General features: G+C 51.9%; 1 protein-coding gene across 3 annotated transcripts in view; it reads left to right on the top strand.

The window, feature by feature from the left end:
- The window catches only part of UBE3B (ubiquitin protein ligase E3B), a 56,358-nt gene extending 37,127 nt beyond the window's left edge, over positions 1-19,231 (top strand). For all 3 annotated transcript variants that reach the window (XM_043963421.1, XM_043963414.1, XM_043963429.1), the window contains 11 exons: positions 209-308; positions 1,793-1,912; positions 3,268-3,444; positions 3,564-3,674; positions 5,908-6,045; positions 6,601-6,666; positions 7,630-7,688; positions 12,486-12,668; positions 13,035-13,146; positions 15,503-15,595; positions 16,891-19,231. In XM_043963421.1, coding sequence (XP_043819356.1) covers positions 209-308; positions 1,793-1,912; positions 3,268-3,444; positions 3,564-3,674; positions 5,908-6,045; positions 6,601-6,666; positions 7,630-7,688; positions 12,486-12,668; positions 13,035-13,146; positions 15,503-15,595; positions 16,891-17,082 — 1,351 coding nt within the window. In that variant the 3' untranslated portion in view covers positions 17,083-19,231. The remainder of the gene's footprint in view (positions 1-208; positions 309-1,792; positions 1,913-3,267; positions 3,445-3,563; positions 3,675-5,907; positions 6,046-6,600; positions 6,667-7,629; positions 7,689-12,485; positions 12,669-13,034; positions 13,147-15,502; positions 15,596-16,890) is intronic.
- Positions 19,232-20,915: the final 1,684 nt, after the last annotated feature.

Here is a 20,915-nt window from a genome sequence, read left to right as displayed (position 1 = left end):
CAGTCGCTCGCCCGTGTATTTCCTCAGGCCGTCAGGAAGGTCCCTTGAGGGGGCATTGGCCCCAGCGACCCTCTGGCGGTTTCGGAGGCCCAAATCCCTTCACAAACCCTGCAGAATCTCCTTTGCTGTTGGCTAGGTTGGCGGCTGTCGTGTGTAATTAGAGAGAGTGCTCTTTCTCATCTCACTTACTTGTTTTCTTTTTTGTAAGGGATCTCAAACTCAGTGTGCTTTTCCAGGAACTGGAGAAAGACAGGAAGCGTGCCCATCTGATTCTGCAGTTCATCCCTCACGTCATTCCCCACAAAAACGTGAGTAGCCGGCAGAGCTCAGCGCCTCTTCTCCTTCCTGGGGCTCTGTCTAGACAGGGACGAGTGTTTCCGTGGGAAGGTCCTCCTGATTCTTGCTGCATTGGGCTGACGAGGCTCTGTCAGCCTTCTAAGAGTGGTGGATTTTCTCCGCTTTAGGAGATAGTTGCATGACCGGTGGAAAGTGCAGGGCTTTTGAGGGAACCTGACCTGTGTAGGCCCTTGTGGGGGGCTTAGGGCAAGGTCTGGGACATCGTGGGCACCCGCAGTGCTCGGGACTCAGCCCTCCTCACATCACTCACTGCCCTGTCAAGTACAGAAAGCACTTAGGATGTGCCGGGCCTTGGGCTAGGTGGCCCTGCCTTGTTGGTCTCTTCCTCAAGTTTTTCTGGCCCAGTTGTGAGGACTGTTTTCTTGCAGCGTATTCCTGACTGGTGTCGACCGCCTTGTGCTGTGACCAGCCTCAGGGGTGTGGCTGCAGCTTCTTCCAGACTCGCATTCCCATTGCTGCCTCTCAGCTGCTCTGTTTGTTCCCTGCAGGTGACCCTCTACCTCCTGCCCCCTGGCCTTGGAACACCTGCCCTCCTCATGCCATACTGCCACTAGACACCTTCCCTCATCCCTGCCCTTTCCCACCTTTTCACCTGCCAAATTACTGTGAATTTGCCTGTGACCATGTTCTCACTCCTTCCCCCAGAAAAGATGAGGGAGCTCCTTAATGCCCTGGGACCTCCCCTTGCCCTGGGGAGCGCTCAGGGCAGTACGGGCTTAGGAAGCTCTTCTTGAGTCTAGGAATGGATGAAGTCATTTCAATTGGGTGAATGTTTACTAAGGCCCAGATGCCGTATGACAGGCCCAGGGCTGCTGCTCCAGAGACCAGGAAGCAGAGCTTCTGCCCCCCTGAGAGAGCCTGGTGTGCAAAAGGGCAGGGGCCAACAGAGAGGGAGGGAGGCCGGGGTGGGACAGAGGACCACAGCTGGGCCTTAATGGACGCTTGTTGAATGACGTGGGGGAAAAGACACAGGAAACCAGGAGCTAACAAACTTAATGTTGATCTGCCGCCAAAGTCTGAAGTGAATTCTTCAGCGAGAGCGAGTCAGGTCTGAAGAGCCCTGACTACTCAGCGCCGCTCTAGGAGGGTCATGCAGTCAGAATTTCTAGGATGGTTATGAGTACTGCGAAGCCACCACCAAGCAAGCGCGGGGCTAGAAATGAGACGCGGCTGGGGGCAGGGGCGGTGCAGGAAGGCGGCCTGCCTGGGTGGGAGCCGTCACAGGCGCCGAGGTGGGCCGGCCTTCCGTGCAGGGTCTTCTGACTTGTGCAGGGGCTACACATGGAGCTCGCTTAGAGTCAGAGGCCAAGACCCAGGGATCCCTTCCTTTTTGAGCATCAAAGCCAGTGGATGGCGGGACGCCCTGATCTCAGGTGCGGCGTGCAGTGGCTTCCGTCCTTGATTCCCTTGTGGGCTCTGTCTTTGATGCTTACAGAGAGTGCTCCTCTTCCGGAATATGGTGATGAAGGAGAAGGAGAAGCTTGGCCTTGTGGAGACCAGCTCGGCCTCCCCTCACGTCACACACATCACCATCCGCAGGTCCCGCATGCTGGAGGTGAGTGCTCATCTCTACTTGGCCCCCATGCACAAGGGCTTCTGGGCTGCGGGGGCTGGGCGGGTTTTCTGCTGGCTGCTCTCCAGGGTCCTGCTCGTTGGTCGTCCACTGTTCATGAACTAGCCCAGAGTCTCTTCCGTGTTTTACCGGGCTTTCATCCTTTTTGTGTTGCCGTGGCCAGCTCCCTGGCCTGCTAGGTCATCTCCTTTTGGTACAACACGATGACGTCTGCATGTTACAAAGCGTCAGAGCCTGATTGCTTGGTAGAAGAAGTGGGCTGGCCAGTTCAGGCCGTGATGTGTGCCCTTTGCTTGGCCGTGTTGGTCCTAGGTATTCAGAGCAGCAGAGTGTGCTCAAGGCACAGAGGATTGGATCCCTGCCCGACCAGTGTTGCCAAACTGTGTTAGGTTCATGCTTCCTCCGAGTCCCTGGGAGTCCCTTTGACCCCCTGCCACCTGAGGCCAAGCAAGGCCCCTCTGTATTCTCCTGTGTGCCCGTGGTCCAGTCCCTCAGATGTCTAACCGCCTTAAGCTGGCATTCGGGGCTCTCCAGGATTTGCCTTCAGCCCACTTGTCTTTTTTCACAAGTTTTTGGTGTTTTGGATGTGACGCCCCACCTGCACCGTGCCCCTCCCCATAACAGACTTGTTCCCTGGGGCCAAGAGCTCAGCTCCTTTTTGGAATCGTTTCCCCGGATTCTTCTTCCTGCCCAGTGATGTCCCGCCATTCCATGCTTGTTGAGTGATCCCACCGTCAGAAGGCAGCCTGTCTTTGTGTCCTGGGCCCCGGGGGCTGCATGGGTTGTTGTTGTGCCCAGCTGTGGGACCCTGGGGAAGCCATTTGACTTCTCTGTCTCAGTTTCCTCATCAGTAAAATGGAGACAATACTGGTTACCTCCTGCCCTATTTGTGAAGTAGCCTTATATAAATGCAAGGGCTGCCTGCCTGGCTCAGGGAGACCCAATTTCTAATCCTGCTGATGGACAGGTCGCCTCTCCTGCCCAGGCCCTGCTCCCTCCGCTGTGCGACAGGGGCTAACCATGCCTCCGTCATGGGGCTGCTGTAGGGCCCACAGGAGATCAGGTGTGTGAGGCTCATACTGGGGCCACAGAGGCCACTGGGGCTCGTGACTGTCACTGGCCAAGGAGGAGCAAATCCTCAGCAGCCCGGAGGACTCAGCCAACAGTCCCTGCTGGTGCCCCCCTCTTTAGAGCTCACTGAACCGTTTACCATCTTGGAGGCATCGGTAGACTAAGGGAGTAGCCTGGGTGGGGGTGGGGGGGCCCTGGAGAGCCAAGTCAGGAAGGATGCAGCAGAGCCTGGCGCGGCTAACAGGCTGTCCCCCTGCTCTGGGCAGGACGGCTACGAACAGCTCCGGCAGCTCTCCCAGAACGCCATGAAGGGCGTGATCCGAGTGAAGTTTGTCAACGACCTGGGGGTGGACGAGGCCGGCATTGACCAGGATGGGGTGTTCAAAGAGTTCTTGGAAGAGATCATCAAGAGGGTGTTTGACCCGGCCCTGAATCTGTTCAAGGTGTGTTGGGGGAGGAGCCCGGAGGGGGCTGCAGGGGAGGAGGGGAGGAGAGGATAGAGGGGCCTGGGCCGGGCCGAGGCGGGGCCCGGCTCACCCCTGCCTGTCTCTATGCTCTGTAGACGACTAGCGGGGATGAAAGACTCTACCCGTCACCTACGTCCTACATCCACGAGAACTACCTACAGCTCTTTGAGTTTGTGGGGAAAATGCTGGGCAAGGCCGTGTACGAGGTGAGCCGTGGGCGGGAGGGCAGCTCCACACTGGGTACGGGGGACGAATTCTGGCTCTGCTGCCCCGAGGACTCTGTCCCTTCCCCCTTGTGCACTCAAGTTCCATGCCTCTCTGCGCCTCGGTCTCCCCATCTGAAAGATAGGAGGGCCTTGGGGTCCCTTCCAACTCCAGAGCTCTGAGCTCTGATGCGATCATCCAGGCCATCGGTGGAAAATCTAGACCCGAGCCCAGTCACCTGGAGATGCCTCATCAGTCCAGAGGGATGAGAGGGAAGACACTGGTGGCGAGGCACTGGCACAGGGAAAGAGCTATGGCTTTGGAGCCTCAGGGCTGGGGGTCCTGGCTCCGACACTCCCTGGGCCACTGCGGGCAGCTGACTCGGTTTCCTCATTCCCTTCAGACTGTCGTCCTCACTGGGTGCACAGGAGAATCCACGGGGCCCTCATACATCTATTACGCTGGGACCCCAGCATGCTCTGTGGGTGCCAGGCTGGGATCCCGGGGGGCTTCACTCCAGCACTTTTCTTTGTGTTTGGGCTCCATGACTGTGGTGAAGGAGGTCAGGGGGAGTCTAGGGAGCCGGAGTCAGCGGCCAGGCCAGGGAGGCAGCAAACAGGGACGGGAGCAGGGAGTGAGCCCTCGTGGGGACAGGCTGGAGGGAGGCGGGGTCAGTGCCCTTCAGCCACAATCTGGGTAATGGCGGTGGGCTCTAGATATCCTTGGTCTCTTTAAGTACCGCACCCTTCCCCGTTATCACTGGGTGGGGGTGGGGGTGGGGGGCAATTAAGATGTTGGAGAACTGGGGAAACAGATTGGGCCCCTGGACCTTTGTCAAGCCCTCCCTCCCTGACCCGCCTCCCGGGACTGGGGTATGTCCCGGAGTCTGTGCGGTGGTAACGTCCTAGCAAAGGCCCGAGCAGTGTGGGAGGGTTCATTTCATGCTTTGTTACAAACCTAAGAAGAGCCACCGGCAGGAGAAAAGATGTTAACTCCATGTTTCCCAAAAGAGTGGGGCAGGTTGGGGGACGGGGGGGGGGGGGGACTCACTGGGGGATGAATTGGCCTCTCCCTGCCAAGTCTGACTGAGCCAAAGAGTCCAGAGAGTTGGAAAGGGCCTTGGGGGGTCGTGGAGCCCAGATCCTGAAGCATTCCTCACTGTGACCTCCCCAGCAAGAAGCCCTCCCTCTCTTCTGCCCAGAGCCCGGGAGGCCCCGGAATCCTCTGGGAGACACCCTCAGCTGCTGGAAAGCTGATGTCCACCTCCCTGTCATTCCCGTTTGTGGCTCTGGGTTCTGCCTCTGGAGCTGAGCGGGCCGGCTGAGCCCTCCCTAGAGTAGGTAGCCCCCCAGCACTTAGGAAGCACCTGCTGTGTGCAGGTGCTGTGCTAAGGGCCAGCACGCCAAGACAAAGGATGACATCCCTCCTACTCTCCAGGAGCAGACCCTGTCAGAGATCGTGTGCATGCACATCCTGCAGTACATATGCACACACGTGCGCACAGGTGCACACATACACCCCCATCTGTGTTAACAGGCCCCGCACAAAGTGCGTAGATACAAGGCAGTTTGGGAGCTCAGGGAAGGCCCCTCCCCAAGGTGGTCCTTGCACTGACCGCCGTGGTGCCCCTGCTTGTCTCTAGGCTCACCAGCCCCGGTTCTTCCCCTGGGATGGCCATACCACCTGGTTTGCGTTTCCCTGGTGTCTCTCACTCGCCTCACCTAAGCCACCTGGCTGAAGGGTCTGCTCCTCCCTTTTGCTCTGTCGCTGCCATGAGTCCCAGGCACACCCGTGAGGAAGGCTGGAGCCAGTGCTACCCCACTGCCTTCTGTTCATGGAGGGAGAGTTCTGGGCTGCTCCTTTGAACTCCATCACTCTCCCTGTGCTGCCATCTGGCTGCAAGACATGGGACCCTGTGGTCTCCAAAGAATTGTGATGGGCAGAGACCCCAGGCCGCTCCTAGAGGGACGAGGTGTCCAGGGCCCCAGGGCCATGGCTGAGCAGCCTGGAGGCAGGCCCAGCCCATGTCTGGAGGGCGTCCCTGGGAGATTCCCGGGGAACAGGGACAGACACAGACTCAGGACACGCTGTCGCTGCTGGGATCCCCTTGGGCTCCTGGGATCCCCTTGGGTTCCACTGCCCCATCCACGCTGGGCTGCTCTGTGAGCTGCTGAGGACGCACTCCCTTCTGCAGCTGCCTGAGCGTCTGAGGCTTCCTTCTCTCACGTGTTTCAGGGCATTGTGGTCGATGTGCCTTTTGCATCCTTCTTCCTAAGCCAGCTGCTGGGACACCATCATAGCATCTTCTACAGCTCCGTGGACGAACTGCCTTCCTTAGACGCCGAGTTCTATAAAAACCTCACGTCCATTAAGGTTGGTGTGATTTGAACCCTTGGCGTCAGTGAAGCTGGAGCGGGCTTACAGACAAGTGGGGAGGCCCAGGGAGGAAGCAACACGATTATTGGGAAATAAGAACAGCCTCCCTTCCCTGCTCCGCTGTCTGCTGGCCGAGGGCCTGGGTGACCCTTTTGGCGGCCCCAGCCATTTGAGTTAAGGAGGAGCCTTTGCTGTAGACTGAGGTGGGGAGAGGGCGGAGGACTGGGTGTTAGGGCAGAGGCAGGGAGTGATGGGCCCCCCCTTCTTGGATATGCAAGCTGTGCAGCACCTTCTTATTGAGGTGTCAAGATGAGCTACCCGTCCACTGCCACCGTCCTCTCATTTGGTTGATTAAAGGGACATCTTAGTTGTAAAACGTATCTGGAGACTCACAAGGGCTTGTAGCTGGCTTCCAGCGACCCAGAGGCGGAGTTTGTACTTGCAAAGACATAGCTCTTTGCAGCCTTGAATGTCACAACCAAAGGAGCACACTCAGGAGCAGGGAGGTTAGCTCTGGAGTGTCCCTGATCCCTTTCCTATCTCTTTCAACAGCGCTACGATGGAGACGTTAGCGACCTGGGCTTAACGCTGTCCTATGACGAAGATGTGATGGGCCAGGTGGGATCTTTGGGTGCATCCGTTCCCATTCCCTTCCCCTGCTTGCTTCCAGCTTTGTTCTCCTCCCTCCTCTGTCTGACGCCAGGCCCCTGCACAGAAGGCCCCGAAGGCCCCTCTCTCTGCCTTCTCTCCCCAAGTGTCTCTAGGAACCGGGTCTGTCTCCTGCTGACCCCCTGGGAAGTCTCCTCTGTGGACACAGCTCTGCTGATAGCACAGTTGGGGCTGATTCTTGGCTGGAGCCGTAATCTCCTCTGGGTGACATGGCTGTTGGTTGCCATGGTGAAGATTAGGCTCTTGCAAGCCAAGGATTATAGGCCTTTTGGAGGGGGAAGAAGCAGGCCAAAGGCTGCCACTCCCTCAAGGGTTAGGGAGGAAGGAGACTCCGAAACACGGAGGCACAAGGGTCTCTTTCCCAGTGGCTCCTTTGTAGGTCTGCTGCTCATCATATCTTGTAATGCTAATAGATCTGTGGGTGTGGGGGCACACACGTGTGGGGACATGCCTACAGCACATAAAGACATCCACCCACATACATGCCAAGGTCCATCTCCAAGAAACCAGATCTTGGCTTATGGACACAGATCCATATGGGGAAGTGAGCTCTCCTCAAATTGAAGGGAAGATTGGCCCTGAGTCTGTGCACAAAGGAGTGCTCCCTTTCTATTGAGGGTGAGGATTGCTTTGGGAGGTTCTGAATGCGCCCCGAGTGAGTGTGAGCGCTTTTCTTCTAGCCCGCTCTTTAGCACTGACTTCTCACTCTGTCAGTGAGTCAGGCTGGTCTGGGATGTTTGAGAAAGGACCCCCGGGCTCTCATAGGCCGACTCACTGTGCTGCTTGGTGGGGGAGCCAGTTGTTCTAAGCTGTCTGTCCCCATTCTGTAATTGTCCTGGGAGCTTACCTAGTCCCTCCATCTCCAGGGAAAGGCCTGTGCAGTAATTCCAGTGCAATCTTCTTCCTCCTCAGCTTGTTTGCCATGAACTGATTCCTGGAGGGAAGACAATTCCTGTGACAAATGAAAATAAGTGAGTAGCACAATTAGGTTCTGCAGGTCATCACTTGGAAAGACTTCATTCTGGCTCGGCCGTCTCGCATGGGAGATTTATTAAGATCGATGGGAGTAGAAAGGGGCCGTAACGACCATAATGGAATTTGCCGGTTACAGTTCTTAGGCAGAAATTGTATGGAATTCGATTTGCAAAATAAGAATTGACAATTTATCGTTTGCACTGGCGCTTCTGAGGTCAAAGGCGGCCAGTCCTCAGCATTGCAAGGGGTTCAGTGACAGGTCTGGATGCAGACGGATGGATTCTGAGCCATCTGGGCGCACGCGGGCACAGAGGGACACCTCTGGAGACAGATCGCCCAGGAATGATAGCTTATGGCAGGCAAGCGTCTGAGCGCCCCTCCTGAAGGCTCTGGGATGAATCCCAGCGCTGCAGACAGTGGTGCTTAGACACAGAAAATCAGATGAGCCTTGGAGGCCTGCAGCTATTTTCACAGATAACCAGCTTTGGGAATCTGTCTGAAATGTCAGCCTTGGGAGCCTTTGAAAAGCAGGCTTGCCTGCTGCAGCAGCAGCAGCACTGCCCCTCCTCATGCCCACCTAATTAAACCCACTGATCTCACGATCAGGAGTCGGCATGGGCCCCTCTCCATCTCCCTCTGGCTGGCAGCCTCAGCTGAGCCCTGCTCACTGCTGCCAGCAGCTCTCCAGGGGTGGGGCAGGACCCATTGGGGTCCTGCCTGCTCAGATCCACGGAGCCGAGCTTTAGGCTGGACATGTTGGTCAGCCTTCCATCTCAGACTGGGCAGGCAGAACAGCCTTTTGGGACTCAGCAGACACTCGGCCTCCCCATCCCCTGGCCCTGCACAGGAGAGCGAGGAGACTGAGGCAGGAGAGGCCCCTGTGGTCCCGCACACACAGCTGTGATTGTGCTTCATTCCACACTCTACGTAGAGTTCTGGGATGTGCTTCCCCAGAGAGCTGGCCCTGAGGACCCAGGGTCATAGGACCCCCAGAGGCCTTTATTCCCAAGGATGGAGACTGAGCCTAACCCAGAGGAGGGAGGGAAGGACCTTCTACCCAGTGTTCACCAAGGATAAATTGGAGGGTCCAGTCCTTGGATGTCAGGTCATAATGGCCCTCTGTACCATCATTGTATAGACGTTGATAGAGCTCATTAGGGTTGGCGTCATCTCATCTGATGAGAGAAAGCAGCCGTGGGTGATAGATGCAATTTGTGGGGCCTGGCTCCTTTGGCACCTTTGTGCTGGCAATGCCACTTGCACCCTGGCTCTCCAGTTCCCCCTGGACTTCCAGCACCTGGGTTTTCCTTTAGCTCCTTACATGGGATGCTTGCTCATCCCCTGAAGCTGTTGTTCTGAAACCATGGGGGAAAGCGCTTGCCCTTGGAGCCTCTGTGAGATGAGTACGTCCTTATTAACCTTGTTTAAAGAGTACTTGTAGGTAGCAATTACGGAAAGGACTTTCTTAAAGTACATGTTAAGATGTAACGTGATATCTTAATACTTTGAGTCAGACTCATAAGATGTCAGAGCTGGGAAAGACATTAGAGATCACTGGTTTAGTCTTCTCTTTTAGTAGGTGAGGGAAACTAAAACTTCTATTAAGAGCAATGACCTGTCCCGGTCAGACAGCAGATTTGGGATGAGAACTTTGACTCTCAGGCTTAAAGGGCTATTGGAATATTAAAGCAGTATTTTCTTTTTCTTTTTTCTTTTCTTTCTTTTTCTTTTTTTTTTTCTTTTGTTTTTGTGGGACAGTGAGGGTTAAGTGACTTGCCCAGGGTTACACAGCTAGTAAGTGTCTAGTGTCTGAGGTCAGATTTGAACTCAGGTCCTGCTAAATCCAGGGCCGGTGCTTTATCCACTGCACCACCTAGCTGCCCTTTAAAGCAGCATTTTCAAGACTAGTTAGTTAATTCTGAGTGTAATAAAAGTAATTACTTTGGAATGCACTAATTTAGAATTCGTGGTCACAAGAACTTGGCTTCCCTGAAGCTACAGATCTTTGTTGCTTTTTTTTTTTAAGTGAGGCAATTGGGGTTAAGTGACTTGCCCAGGGTCACACAGCTAGTAAGTGTTAAGTGTCTGAGGCCGGATTTGAACTCAGGTCCTCCTGACTCCAGGGCCGGTGCTTTATCCACTGCACCACCTAGCTGCTGAAGCTACAGATCTAAACAGGTTTTACTTAGGAAATCGACAGTGGAGACTTGACTCTTGTGACTTATTTAACCTCTTTAGGAAATTTAATTGCATTTGAATTTCTTTCTCATTAGGAATTATTTGATAGTAATAAACAAGACAGGGCAGCTAGGTGGCACAGTGGATAAAGCACCTGCTCTGGATTCAGGAGGACCTGAGTTCAAATCCTGCCTCAGACACATGACACTTACTATCTTTTTTTAAAATTTTGAGTTCCAAGTTCTGTCCCCTCCCCCATCCTTGAGATGGATGAGAATTTGATATTGATCATACAGATGAAGTCTTGCAGAATATTTCCATATTAGCCACATTGCAAAAGAAAACAAACAAAAAACCCAATAAAAATAAGGAAGATTAAAAAAGTATGCTTCATTCTTCAGTCCAGAGTTTTCTCTCTGGAGGTGGATAGCATTATTCATCATGGGTCCTTTGGAATTGTTTTGCATCTTTGTCTTGTTCAGAATAACTTAAGGGGCAGCTAGGTGGTGCAGTGGATAAAGCACCGGCCCTGGATTCAGGAGGACCTGAGTTCAAATCTGGTCTCAGACACTTGACACTTACTGGCTGTGTGACCCTGGGCAAGTCACTTAACCCCAATTGCCCTGCAAAAACAAAAAAAAACAAAAAAAACAGAATAACTTAGATCTTTCACAGGTGATCATCATTACAATGTTGCTGTTAGTGTATACAGTGTCCTCCTGGTTCTGCTCACTTCACTCTGCATCAGTTCATATAAGTCTTCCCAGGTTTTTGTGAAACCATTCCCCTCATGGTTTCTTAGAGCACAGCGGTATTCCATCAGACTTACATGCCACATCTTGTTTAGCCTTTCCCTAATGGATGGGCATCACAAAAGAACTACTGTGAATATTTTTATACAAACAGGTCCTTTTCCCTTTCCTTTGATCTCTTTGGGGTATAGACCTAGAAGTGATATTACTGAGTCAGAGGGTGTGTGCATACTTCATAGCCCTTTGGGCACAGTTCCAAATTGTTCTTCAGAATGGTTGGCTTGTTCAGCTGCTCCACCAACAGTACAGTAGTGTCCCAGTTTTTCTCTTCTCCGCCAGCATTTGTCATTTTTATTTTCTGTCATGTTTGCCAGTCTGATAGGTGTGAGGTGCCATCTCAGGGTTGTTTTAGTTTGCATTTATCAATATTAATCAGTAGTAATTTAGACCATTTTTTTATGTGATTATTGATAGCTTCGATTCCTTCTTCTGAAGACTGACTGCCTGTTCATGTTCTTTGGCCATTTATCAACTGGGGAATGGCTCTTATTTCTATAAATTTGGCTCAGTCTATATTGTTAAGGGCTAAAATTCTAGCTAGTCTGTCTAAAATATCTAATGAGTGGTCACCAATAAATTATAAGCTTTAGCAAGAGTTAGACTTTTAAGCATTTATTAAGGAGAATAAGAATTTGGTAAAGAGAGAGAGAAGGGCCTAGATTTCTATCTATTAAAGGGAGAGCACATTTTTAGCTCCCTTCTCCGCCAGCGTCCTCAGGAAAGAGAGCCAGACTGAGTGCCAGTCTCTTCCTTCCTCCTCCCACTAGCCCGCAGCACTTCCTGATGCCAAAGAAAAGACTCCTGGTCTTGCCCTCAAAGACCTTCGCTTCATGGGCAGAACTCTTCTACAGTAAATCTCCAGCAGGTGGCGTTATTCCAATCGTTACAATATATTTGAGAAATGAGGTCTTTATTAGAGAAACTTGCTATAAGATTTTCCCCTTTTTTTCTTCTAATTTTTTTTGCATTAGTTTTATTTGTGCAGAAGCTTCTTAATTTCATTTAATCAAAATTACCCATTTTACATCCTAAGATGCTCTTTATCTCTTGTTTGGTCATAAGCTCTTTCTTTATCGATAGATATGACAGGTACATTTTTCCATGCCCCCCATATTTAGTTATAATATCATCCGTTATGTCTAAATCATCTATCTATCCATTTTGACCTTATCTTGTATACATTGTGATAGGTTGCTCTGTACGTAGTCTCTGCCAAACTGCTTTCCAGTTTTCCCAGCAGTTTTTGTCAAATGTCGAGTTCTTGCCCCAGAAGCTTAGATCTTTGAGTTTATCGGACACCAGATTGCTGGTCATTTACTCCACTGTATTGAGTACCTAATCTAGTCTACTGATCCACCACTTTATGTCTTAGCCAGTACCAGATTGTTTTGAGGGTTACCACTTTGTAATGCCATTTGGAATCTGGAACTGCTAGGCTGCCTTCAGTTATTTAAGATCGTCAGCTCCGACCCCTTATTTTACACATAAGGAAGTAGAGAGCCTGGGTAGAAAAGTATCATAGCTATTTTGTTCTTGGGAAACAGGTTTGAAAAAATCCATGTTATCTCTTATTTGATAAGAGGGACCAAAAGAAAATTTTAAAATTGGTTGGTTTTCAAGGAAATAAGGGAAATTGAATGTGGTGCCCCTCATTGCCTCCTTTGGCTATAAGCATCACCACGGTTAACGTACAGAAGGCCTCTTGGTCTCTCAAGTCCCAGCTCTGAGACTGTGAATGAGCACTTAATGAAAAAAAAAAAGAGTCTTGTTCACCTGCATTGTTCTTTCTTCCCTCTGGAACAGAATTAGCTATATTCACCTGATGGCCCATTTCCGGATGCACACTCAGATCAAGAACCAGACTGCTGCTCTCATTAGTGGATTCCGCTCTATTATCAAATCTGAATGGATTCGAATGTTTTCAACCCCTGAGTTGCAGCGCCTGATCTCTGGGGACAATGCAGAGATTGACCTCGAAGACTTAAAGTAAGGCAGGGGTTGGTGTCTGTAGGCCTCTTAGAAAGTGTGATGCCCTGGGGGACTCCTCGTGGGAGCCATTGGCATTAAAAAGCAGTGTATCTTTAGGGGACAGCTAGGTGGCACAGTGGATGAAGCACCAGCCCCGGATTCAGGAGGACCTGAGTTCAAATCTGGCCTCAGACACTTGACACTTATTCACTAGCTGTGTGACCCTGGACAAGTCACTTAACCCTCATTGCCCTGCCCAAAAAAAAAAAATTTTTTTTAAAGCAGTGTGTCTTTAAAGGGGCTGTATGCTTTGAGGTTATTGGTATTTCTGAATCTTTCAGGCAAATACATTTTATTCTGAATTTCTAACAAATTACTTTTCAGGAAGCACACGGTGTACTATGGTGGTTTCCATGGGAGTCATCGAGTCATCATCTGGCTTTGGGACATTCTAGCCAACGATTTCACCCCTGATGAGAGAGCCATGTTTCTGAAGGTAAATTCATCTGCCTCGACCTTCCCCTTGATGTGTGCTAGGCACTGATACTCTTCTGTTACCTTGTGCCATGGCCACTTCCCTTTGTCCTCAAGAAATTGCAACTGTTTTCAACTTGTTAGATGTCCTTTCCCTAATGAAAGTCATGGTACCAAGCCATTGGACGTGGGGTTTGAGGAATTCTGAGAGATATGTGGGGGTGACATCCCCAGAAATGGATCCTGGGGACAACCAGGACCCTCCAACTTCAGAAATACTCATAAGCGAAAGCTTGTGTAAACAAAAGTTGGGAATTATCTTTACATGTAACAGGAAAAAAATAAAATACTTTATTACAAATTAAAAAAAAAATACTCATAAGCTACGCGGTCCCACCAGTCTGCTTAACCAAAAACCCGAGGACCTTGTCTTCCCCCAGATACATCGAGGTTTCTGCCTTTATCAGACCGGAGAGGCCTTGAGCGGCCTCAGAATCTGGGTTCCTAACTCAGCTCTGCCCCTTACTAGACAGTCACCTCCCTGCCCTATGCCTCGGTTTACTGTTATATAGATTGGGAAGAATAACAAGACCCCACCTGCCTGACAGGTTATTGTGTGGAGAGCACTTTGGGAACCTCAGACGCTCCTCACGTGGGAGGTGGCACTGAGGCTTACAGGTCACCTCTTGCCAGCAAATGATTGGCCCTCTGCCATCGAGGGGCTTTGTTGCTTTTTATGGCACATCATCATTCAAAAAAAGACCGCGCGCGCGCGCACACACACACACCCAGAGCTGTCGTCCTGTTAATTCTCTCCTAAGACATTGAACCAAGTAAAAGAAGCATAGTTATCCAATAGACAGACAGACAGCCAAGGCTCTGATAGTCAAAAATAAAACGTTTTCTCCCAAAAGATCCCAAAGATCCACGGAGGCCCTTCCTCTAGATCAGGGGCTATTAAAGTGCAGTTCGTGGATAGATTTCAGGAGGGGCATGACCTGAATGGGGAACAAAATTACATCTTTATTTTCATTAACTTCTGGCTGAAATTTTAGCATTTCCTTGCATTTTGAATGTTGGCAACAAACATTCTTCTGAAAAGGATTCCATAAACCCCCCAGGCTCTTCCCCAGTGGTGAAGGATCGCTCCTGTATATTGTTTTGTTTCAGGGGCGTCCGTGCAGGCTCTGCATCTGTTGGTTCTTCACCATGCCCTATCAGCCCACTTCGCTCCCCGTCATCCATTGATTTAGTGGCATTCCCTTCTCCGCCTCCTGTGAGTGGGTCACTGCTGGAAATAGGCTGCCACCACCGACCCGTGCCCACCTTCTGGGTCACTTGCAGTTTAGATTTGTCAGAGGTTGTGGCGGCCCAGTGTTCCAAGTAGTTCAGCATAACAGGAGAACGTGTGTGTGCATAGGTTAGTTTTTGTCTGATGGAAGCATCTGGAATCATTAGAAGTTCCATGTTATTTCCCAAATGCAGAGTAGCATACCCGCTTCTTCCATTTCTGGGCCCAATGCGTTGTCCATCTTCAGTGCCTAGCGTGATTGATGGGCTGACTTCAGGGATCCGTGTTCTAAGGACATAAGTGCATAAATTGTTTTCCTCCATTGAGTTTTTCCTGTGTGGATTGTTAAACTGCTCCCTACTGAAGAATTCTAGATTCCCACCAAGTTCTTTCCCACTGCCCACATCTGGGTCCCTTTGACCCAGTGCTCCCCAGGTCCGTATCATCCACGGGGTTGGTTAGCTGTGAAACAGGGAAAAGGAGCCACGTCTGCTCCAGGGGAAAGCTAATGATACATCCTCTCGGACGGCCACCAGCAAGAAGAAGGCAGGCCCACGCCTGGCCTCACTCTGGGTGGAATTTAAAAAGCAGCAACAGTGACGTGAGCGCAGGGGAGGCTGGTGCAGGAGAAAGCCCCTGGGGCAGCCCCCCCCCACTGCCACTCTCCTACCGGCATGGCCCTGGGCAGGTTACTGCCAGTCTCTCCTCCTGATTCCCTCCGCAAAGCCCCTCCCAGCCCCAGGGCCTAGAGTTGTTTCCAAAAGTCGGTTTAGTTCAATTCAAACAATCTTCTTAGTAAAGTTTAGGTTCCGTGTATGCAGGTGTTAATCAGAAGTGTACCTAGTGCAGGCGCCCTGATTGTGTTCGGGGCTCAGCTCCCTAGTGCTGATTTTTGTTTTCTGAGAACAGTTTCTCATTTTAAAAACGTTTTGAAACAGAACAAAAAAGTGAGGACAACATTGACGTCATCGGCCAGTGAGGGAACAAGCACATAGACTGTTTATGGGCTCAGCCCTTTTTGTAAGGGGCCTGATATGACCGGGACTTGGGGCTCGGTTCTACCTTTGAATATGGTCTCTCATTCCAGTTTGTGACCAGCTGTTCCAGGCCCCCACTTTTAGGATTCGCCTACCTCAAGCCTCCTTTCTCCATCCGTTGTGTCGAGGTGTCAGATGACCAGGTACCTGCAGCCAGGGAGGGTGGGGGTGGCTTCTGCCTTGTCTCCAGCCATGTTGGATGGGCCAGGGGGCAAGGCCAGGGTACTGGTGCTCTCAGGTGAGGCTCTGTGCAGGAGAAGGATGGGCGCTGCTTCCTCAGGCCTTTTCTGGAGGCACACCCTCCATTTGAGCCTCCGCTGGCTTGGGATCATCAGAGGTGGCCAGTCTTGGGGGGGGATGTGGGGAGAGGCCCAGTGACTAGAAAGGCTCCAGGCTTGGCCGGGGTGTCATGTTTCCCGCCCCCAACCCACACACACACACACGGGTGAAGGAGCCCCATTTCCCTCTCCCTCAGCCTGCCCTGCAGAGATCCCTTTTGTTGGATACTTAGCTCACAGCAGTGGAGTCTGCCCCAAATAGCCTCCTCCCAGAGTGGCTTCTGTGTGGAGTGGCGCAGGTGCCCAGGGGAGCGATTCTGACCCTGCTGCCGGGTGGCCTTGGCCTGGCCCCTTTGCTCCCAGGAGCCTCAGTTTCCCTTCTGTGACCTGAGGAATTTAGGCCTAGGGGTTCCTAGGGTCTCTTCAAGCTCCGGGTCCCGGGAGCCTCTGACCCCATTAGGTGGGATCCCCGCTTGTCTCTGCTCTGGGCTAGGAATCCTAAGAGCTTGTGCTGTCTCGTGAACCCTCTGAGGGAGATGGCGGAGTGTTCCAGCTGGCCTTCCTGCTAAATGTATGGGGATCAGGGAGGCATAGGGAGGGCTCCTGGTGTTCTTACCTTTGTAAATGTTGGGCCCTTCTCTTGTGCTGACCCACAGTATCACAGAGGCCACGGAGCCCCACACCCTCATTTTACAGAGGAGGACACTGAGGGCCATTGGGGTTAAGTAATCTGCTCAGGGCCACACAGCGAGCGAGCGTCCCAGGTGGGATTTGAAGGGTCCTGGGCATTGTCCCCCTTGGGTGCCCAGGCACACCGGAGCTTTTTGTCACGTCCCCTGAAACTTCCTTAGCCCTTCGAGTCTAGGTAACCCATTAAACAAAGGCCAAAGCAAGGGCTTACGCTTCAGCAGAAGCAGAAAAAGAAAACCGTCCCAGGAGAAGTGGCTTTGGTGTCAGACAAGGCCACAATAAACTCAGAGGGTTGAGAGAGAAAAGCGGCGCAGCCACAGGCTGCCTGAAGCCGTCCCGTTGGATCCGCATGTACACATCCCCACGCGCCCAACCGGCACGCGTCCTGGCGTCTGGTTGAGGGCCAGCCTGCAGGGAGCCCCGTGTCCCCCAGTGTGGGCCAGAGCCCGGCTCTTGTTGTGTGTTCACAGGACACGGGAGACACTTTGGGCAGCGTGCTCAGGGGCTTCTTCACCATCCGCAAGAAGGAGCCGGGGGGCCGCCTGCCTACCTCCTCCACCTGTTTCAATCTGCTCAAGCTGCCCAATTACAGCAAGAAGAGCGTTCTTCGGGAGAAGCTTCGATACGCCGTCAGCATGAATACGGGCTTCGAGCTCTCCTGACCCCCCCCTCCCCTCCCAGCTTTGAGCTCTCCTGACCCCCCCCCCTTCGAGCTCTCCTGACCCCCCCCTCCCCTCCCCTCCCCCGGGCTCGGTGGGCGGCCTAACCCAGGAGCGGGAGCTGGTGAGTGACTAAGGGCCTCCAGAAAGCTGCCGGCGATCCCTTACAAACAGACCTTCCCACACTCTTGAGAAGGCAGGCCTTGGAGAGAAGGGGCATGGGGATTTGCCCAGCGCAGCTGGGAGCCTGATGTAGACTTGGGCCCGATGCGTCCTGCCCTCCCCTGACCCGAGACCTAAGCCTTGTGTCTGGAGACGCTTTGCTTCTGTCCCGTTTTGGTGTGTCTGTTTTGTCTCATTCGGTTCTCTCTCGTTGTCTGGAAGCCCTTCTAAGCAAGGTGGTGCTGTGAAGGCCCCTAGGAATCCCTCCTCCCCCGCCCCCAGCCTGCTGCATTAGACCCTTCACTCAGGTCAGGCTCTGGCCGTGACATCCTAAGCCATCACGCACCAAGCAAGACCCTCCACCTGCACCAGACAGAGCCGCTTGTGGGCGGCTGAACACATTTGCTTTGTCAGTAACTGAGGCAGCTCACTGGTGGGGACCGTCTCTCAGGCAGCCCCGGAGAGCATCAGCCACATGGCGAAGGACCCCGAGGCTGCTGCTTCCTGGGAGTCGAGCCAGTGGTGGACTGTTCCTGCCCAACATGACTGGGAGAGTCCTGGGGGCCCTGCTCTTGTCTGTACCTCAGCTGCAGCCTGGAGGGCCTGTTCTGCATCTGGGAAGCCCTGAGCTCTGTACCGTCCCCACTCCTGAGTGACCATCCGGCTCGGCAAAGGCCCTCGCTCACCCTATTAAAAGAAAGTACTCAAGCCTGATGCCTTCTTACAGAAATGACCCCAGAATTTAGATTCTACTCTAGGGGCACAGATGCTCGCACCGTGTCTTTCCACGCAGAGCTTCTTGGGTTGGGTTCTTTGTATATTGTGACACCCCCTTAGCAGGTGGAGCTGTCCGTCCCTCCCCAAGGCCTTGTTTTCCATCACTTTGTATGTCCCCAGACACGTAGAGGGGGAGCAGCTCCTGCCCCAAGGTGGGCTCAGCTGCCCCCCTTCCCATCTCTTCTGTGATGAGAACCCAAGAAGTCACAGCCCTGCCCAAATTGTCCCTCTCCACACTACAGACTTTGTATTGTCAGATGAAGCTTAAAGCTATCGCCTTCCCCTCTTGCTGCTCAAAAGCGCCACGTCCCTGCAGAGGTGAACAGCATGGGACACTCGGTCTCCAGTGAGTGTGGGTATCTTGGTTCCCTTTTGCATGGTGGCATCAACACTTTGAGCTCATTCTTTACCACCATCATGAGAATGCTGCTCTTTGTAGCTGGGAGCATCCGTGGCATCTGGGCTGGCCCTGGTCGGGTCAGCAGAAGGCTGCATACCCTCCCTTTTGAGCTGTCCAGGGTGTGAGTAGCTACAGCATGCAGACCTGCCTCCCCACCCATCACGGGCAGCGGTGTCCTGCCCACTCTGGTGTCTGCAGAGCTGGGCCTGGCGGGACCTTCATACAAGCAGTGAGGCAACGAGGCCTCCTGCACCAGCAGCTTGTCAGGGAGCAGGTATTTGGAGAAGGAGCCTGGGTCACCCCACAGGTGCATGCCTGTGAAGAGAGGTTCGTTTTGGGGACAGTGTCATGAACAACCAAATTTAAAAGCCACAGATCCCCCTCCCCCCCAAGTTGTTAACTTTCTAATTCTACCAACTGAAAAGATCTTGTTTCAATCGACGATGCCATCCCCTTTTGATTCCAATGACTACTCCAAGATCGTGCATGTGCACATAGGGACTCCTACTTTGAAAAACCTGATGTGGTTTTCGTTCTGGAAGACCGAGCTCATCCGCCATTTTGACTTTCATTTCCAGTGGATAGGGATGGGAGTGTCAGGCAGGCCAAGGAGGGAGAGGCTTCTGTGTCACCGTATAAAACTTTCAATCTAAGTATTGCACTATCCAAAATGCTGATGTATAAACCATGATTCTTGAATATTCGCACCCTGACTGATGACTACAAAAAGGTGTGTTTTTTTTTCATAACTAACTAACTAACTTATGTATTAAGATGTGATCAGAGGCTTTATTAAATTTTTACCTCACTGGATGATCACTTTGTGCCCTTTTTGAACCAGTTGGGATGGATTTTTTCCCCCTGTACAAAATCCCAGTCCTCACCTTGGCCTATACCTCCCAGAGGTCAGTTGAAGGTCCACAGCGAACATATATAATCTTAAGACATGTTAAAAAAGCACTGGCCCAAGAGAATGGTTTTAATGGGGGGAAATGATGGATGGGCCAGTCACATAGCAAGTGTGAGAAACAATGGTGAGGCAGCCCACGATTTCCACTAAAGTGAGAGAAATGCAAAGTTAAGTTTTGACAAAACACGACTCATGAAGCTAAGACTAATGCACAATTTTACCATGATAAGTGAATTAGAAATAAATAGTGAAGTGCTATCTGAGGTGCACCTGCAGGATGATCAGGGAGGGCTTCCTGGAAGAAGAAGGGGACATGGCACACCCCAGGCATAGGGAGGGAGCAGCTTCAGCAAAGGTGGTCTTTGTTGGTTAGCCTTCAGTTACCAGTGATCATGAAATCTAATGGCCTTTTCTCACTCATCCCTCTGCAGCATTATCTGCCTAGGTTTTTGGGGTGCTGTTCTTCTGGTTTTCCTAGCTCCAACTGCTCCTCAGACTCCTGCTGCTTTCTCCTCCACATCATGCCCACTGACTATGGCTATTTCTAATGCTCTATCTCAGACCCTCTCATTTTTCCCTCAACACCATCCCATTTATCAGTCTCACCAGTTCCCATGGTTACAACCATCTTCCCTATGCTTATGATCCCCAAATCTACATATCTAGCCCTAGTTCCTCCCCTCAGCTCTAGTCACCTATCACCAACTATCTACTAGACATTTTTACCTGAATGTCCCCAAGGCATCTCAAACTTTTTTTTTTTTTTTGGTTTTGGTTTTTAGTGAGGCAATTGGGGTTAAGCGACTTGCCCAGGGTCACACAGCTAGTAAGTGTTAAATGTCTGAAGCCGGATTTGAACTCAGGTACTCCTGACTCCAGGGCCGGTGCTCTATCCACTGCGCCACCTAGCTGCCCCTGCATCTCAAACTTAACAAATTTAGCCTGTCCAAAACAGAACTCATTTCCCACCCCCTACCAAGTCTCCCAGATTTCCCTGTGATTCAAGGGTACTCCCATCCTCCCATTCACCCAGGTTCACAAGCTGGGTTTCATTCTCCATTCACCCCTTGTATCTGATCAGTCGACAAATCCTGTCCTATTTACAGCCAGAACATGCCCCCCTCCCATGTCTGCCACCTGAGTTCAGGCCCTCTCTCACAGGACTATAATAAATTGGGCTCCCTGCCCTGACTCTCCTCACTTCATCCTCCATCCAAGTTACGGGGGGGAGGGGGGGGTCCCAAAGCCCAGACCTGACTGTATCAAACCCTGGCTCAGTAAACTCACTTGGCTCTCTCGAGCTTCCAGGATCAAATATGAAAACTCTTGGCATTTAAGTTCTTTACAGCCTGGCCTTCCTACCTTTCCAGTGTTTGGATACATTTCTTTACTCAGCTCTGCAGTCTAGCTGTGGTGTTCTTGGTATTTCTCACACAACTCTTTATCTCTTGCCTCTGTGTTTTTAATTTACCCCCCATTTTTTTTTCTTTTGGCATGGCAATGAGGGTTAAGTGACTTGCCCAGGGTCACACAGCTAGTAAGTGTCAAGTGTCTGAGGCCAGATTTGAACTCAGGCCCTCCTGAATC

The sequence above is a fragment of the Dromiciops gliroides genome, chromosome 1 (assembly GCF_019393635.1).
Source record: "Dromiciops gliroides isolate mDroGli1 chromosome 1, mDroGli1.pri, whole genome shotgun sequence".
NCBI classification, from domain to species: domain Eukaryota; kingdom Metazoa; phylum Chordata; class Mammalia; order Microbiotheria; family Microbiotheriidae; genus Dromiciops; species Dromiciops gliroides.
Note: the sequence above shows the minus strand (reverse complement) of the source record. Positions and strands in the feature narration are given on the sequence as shown.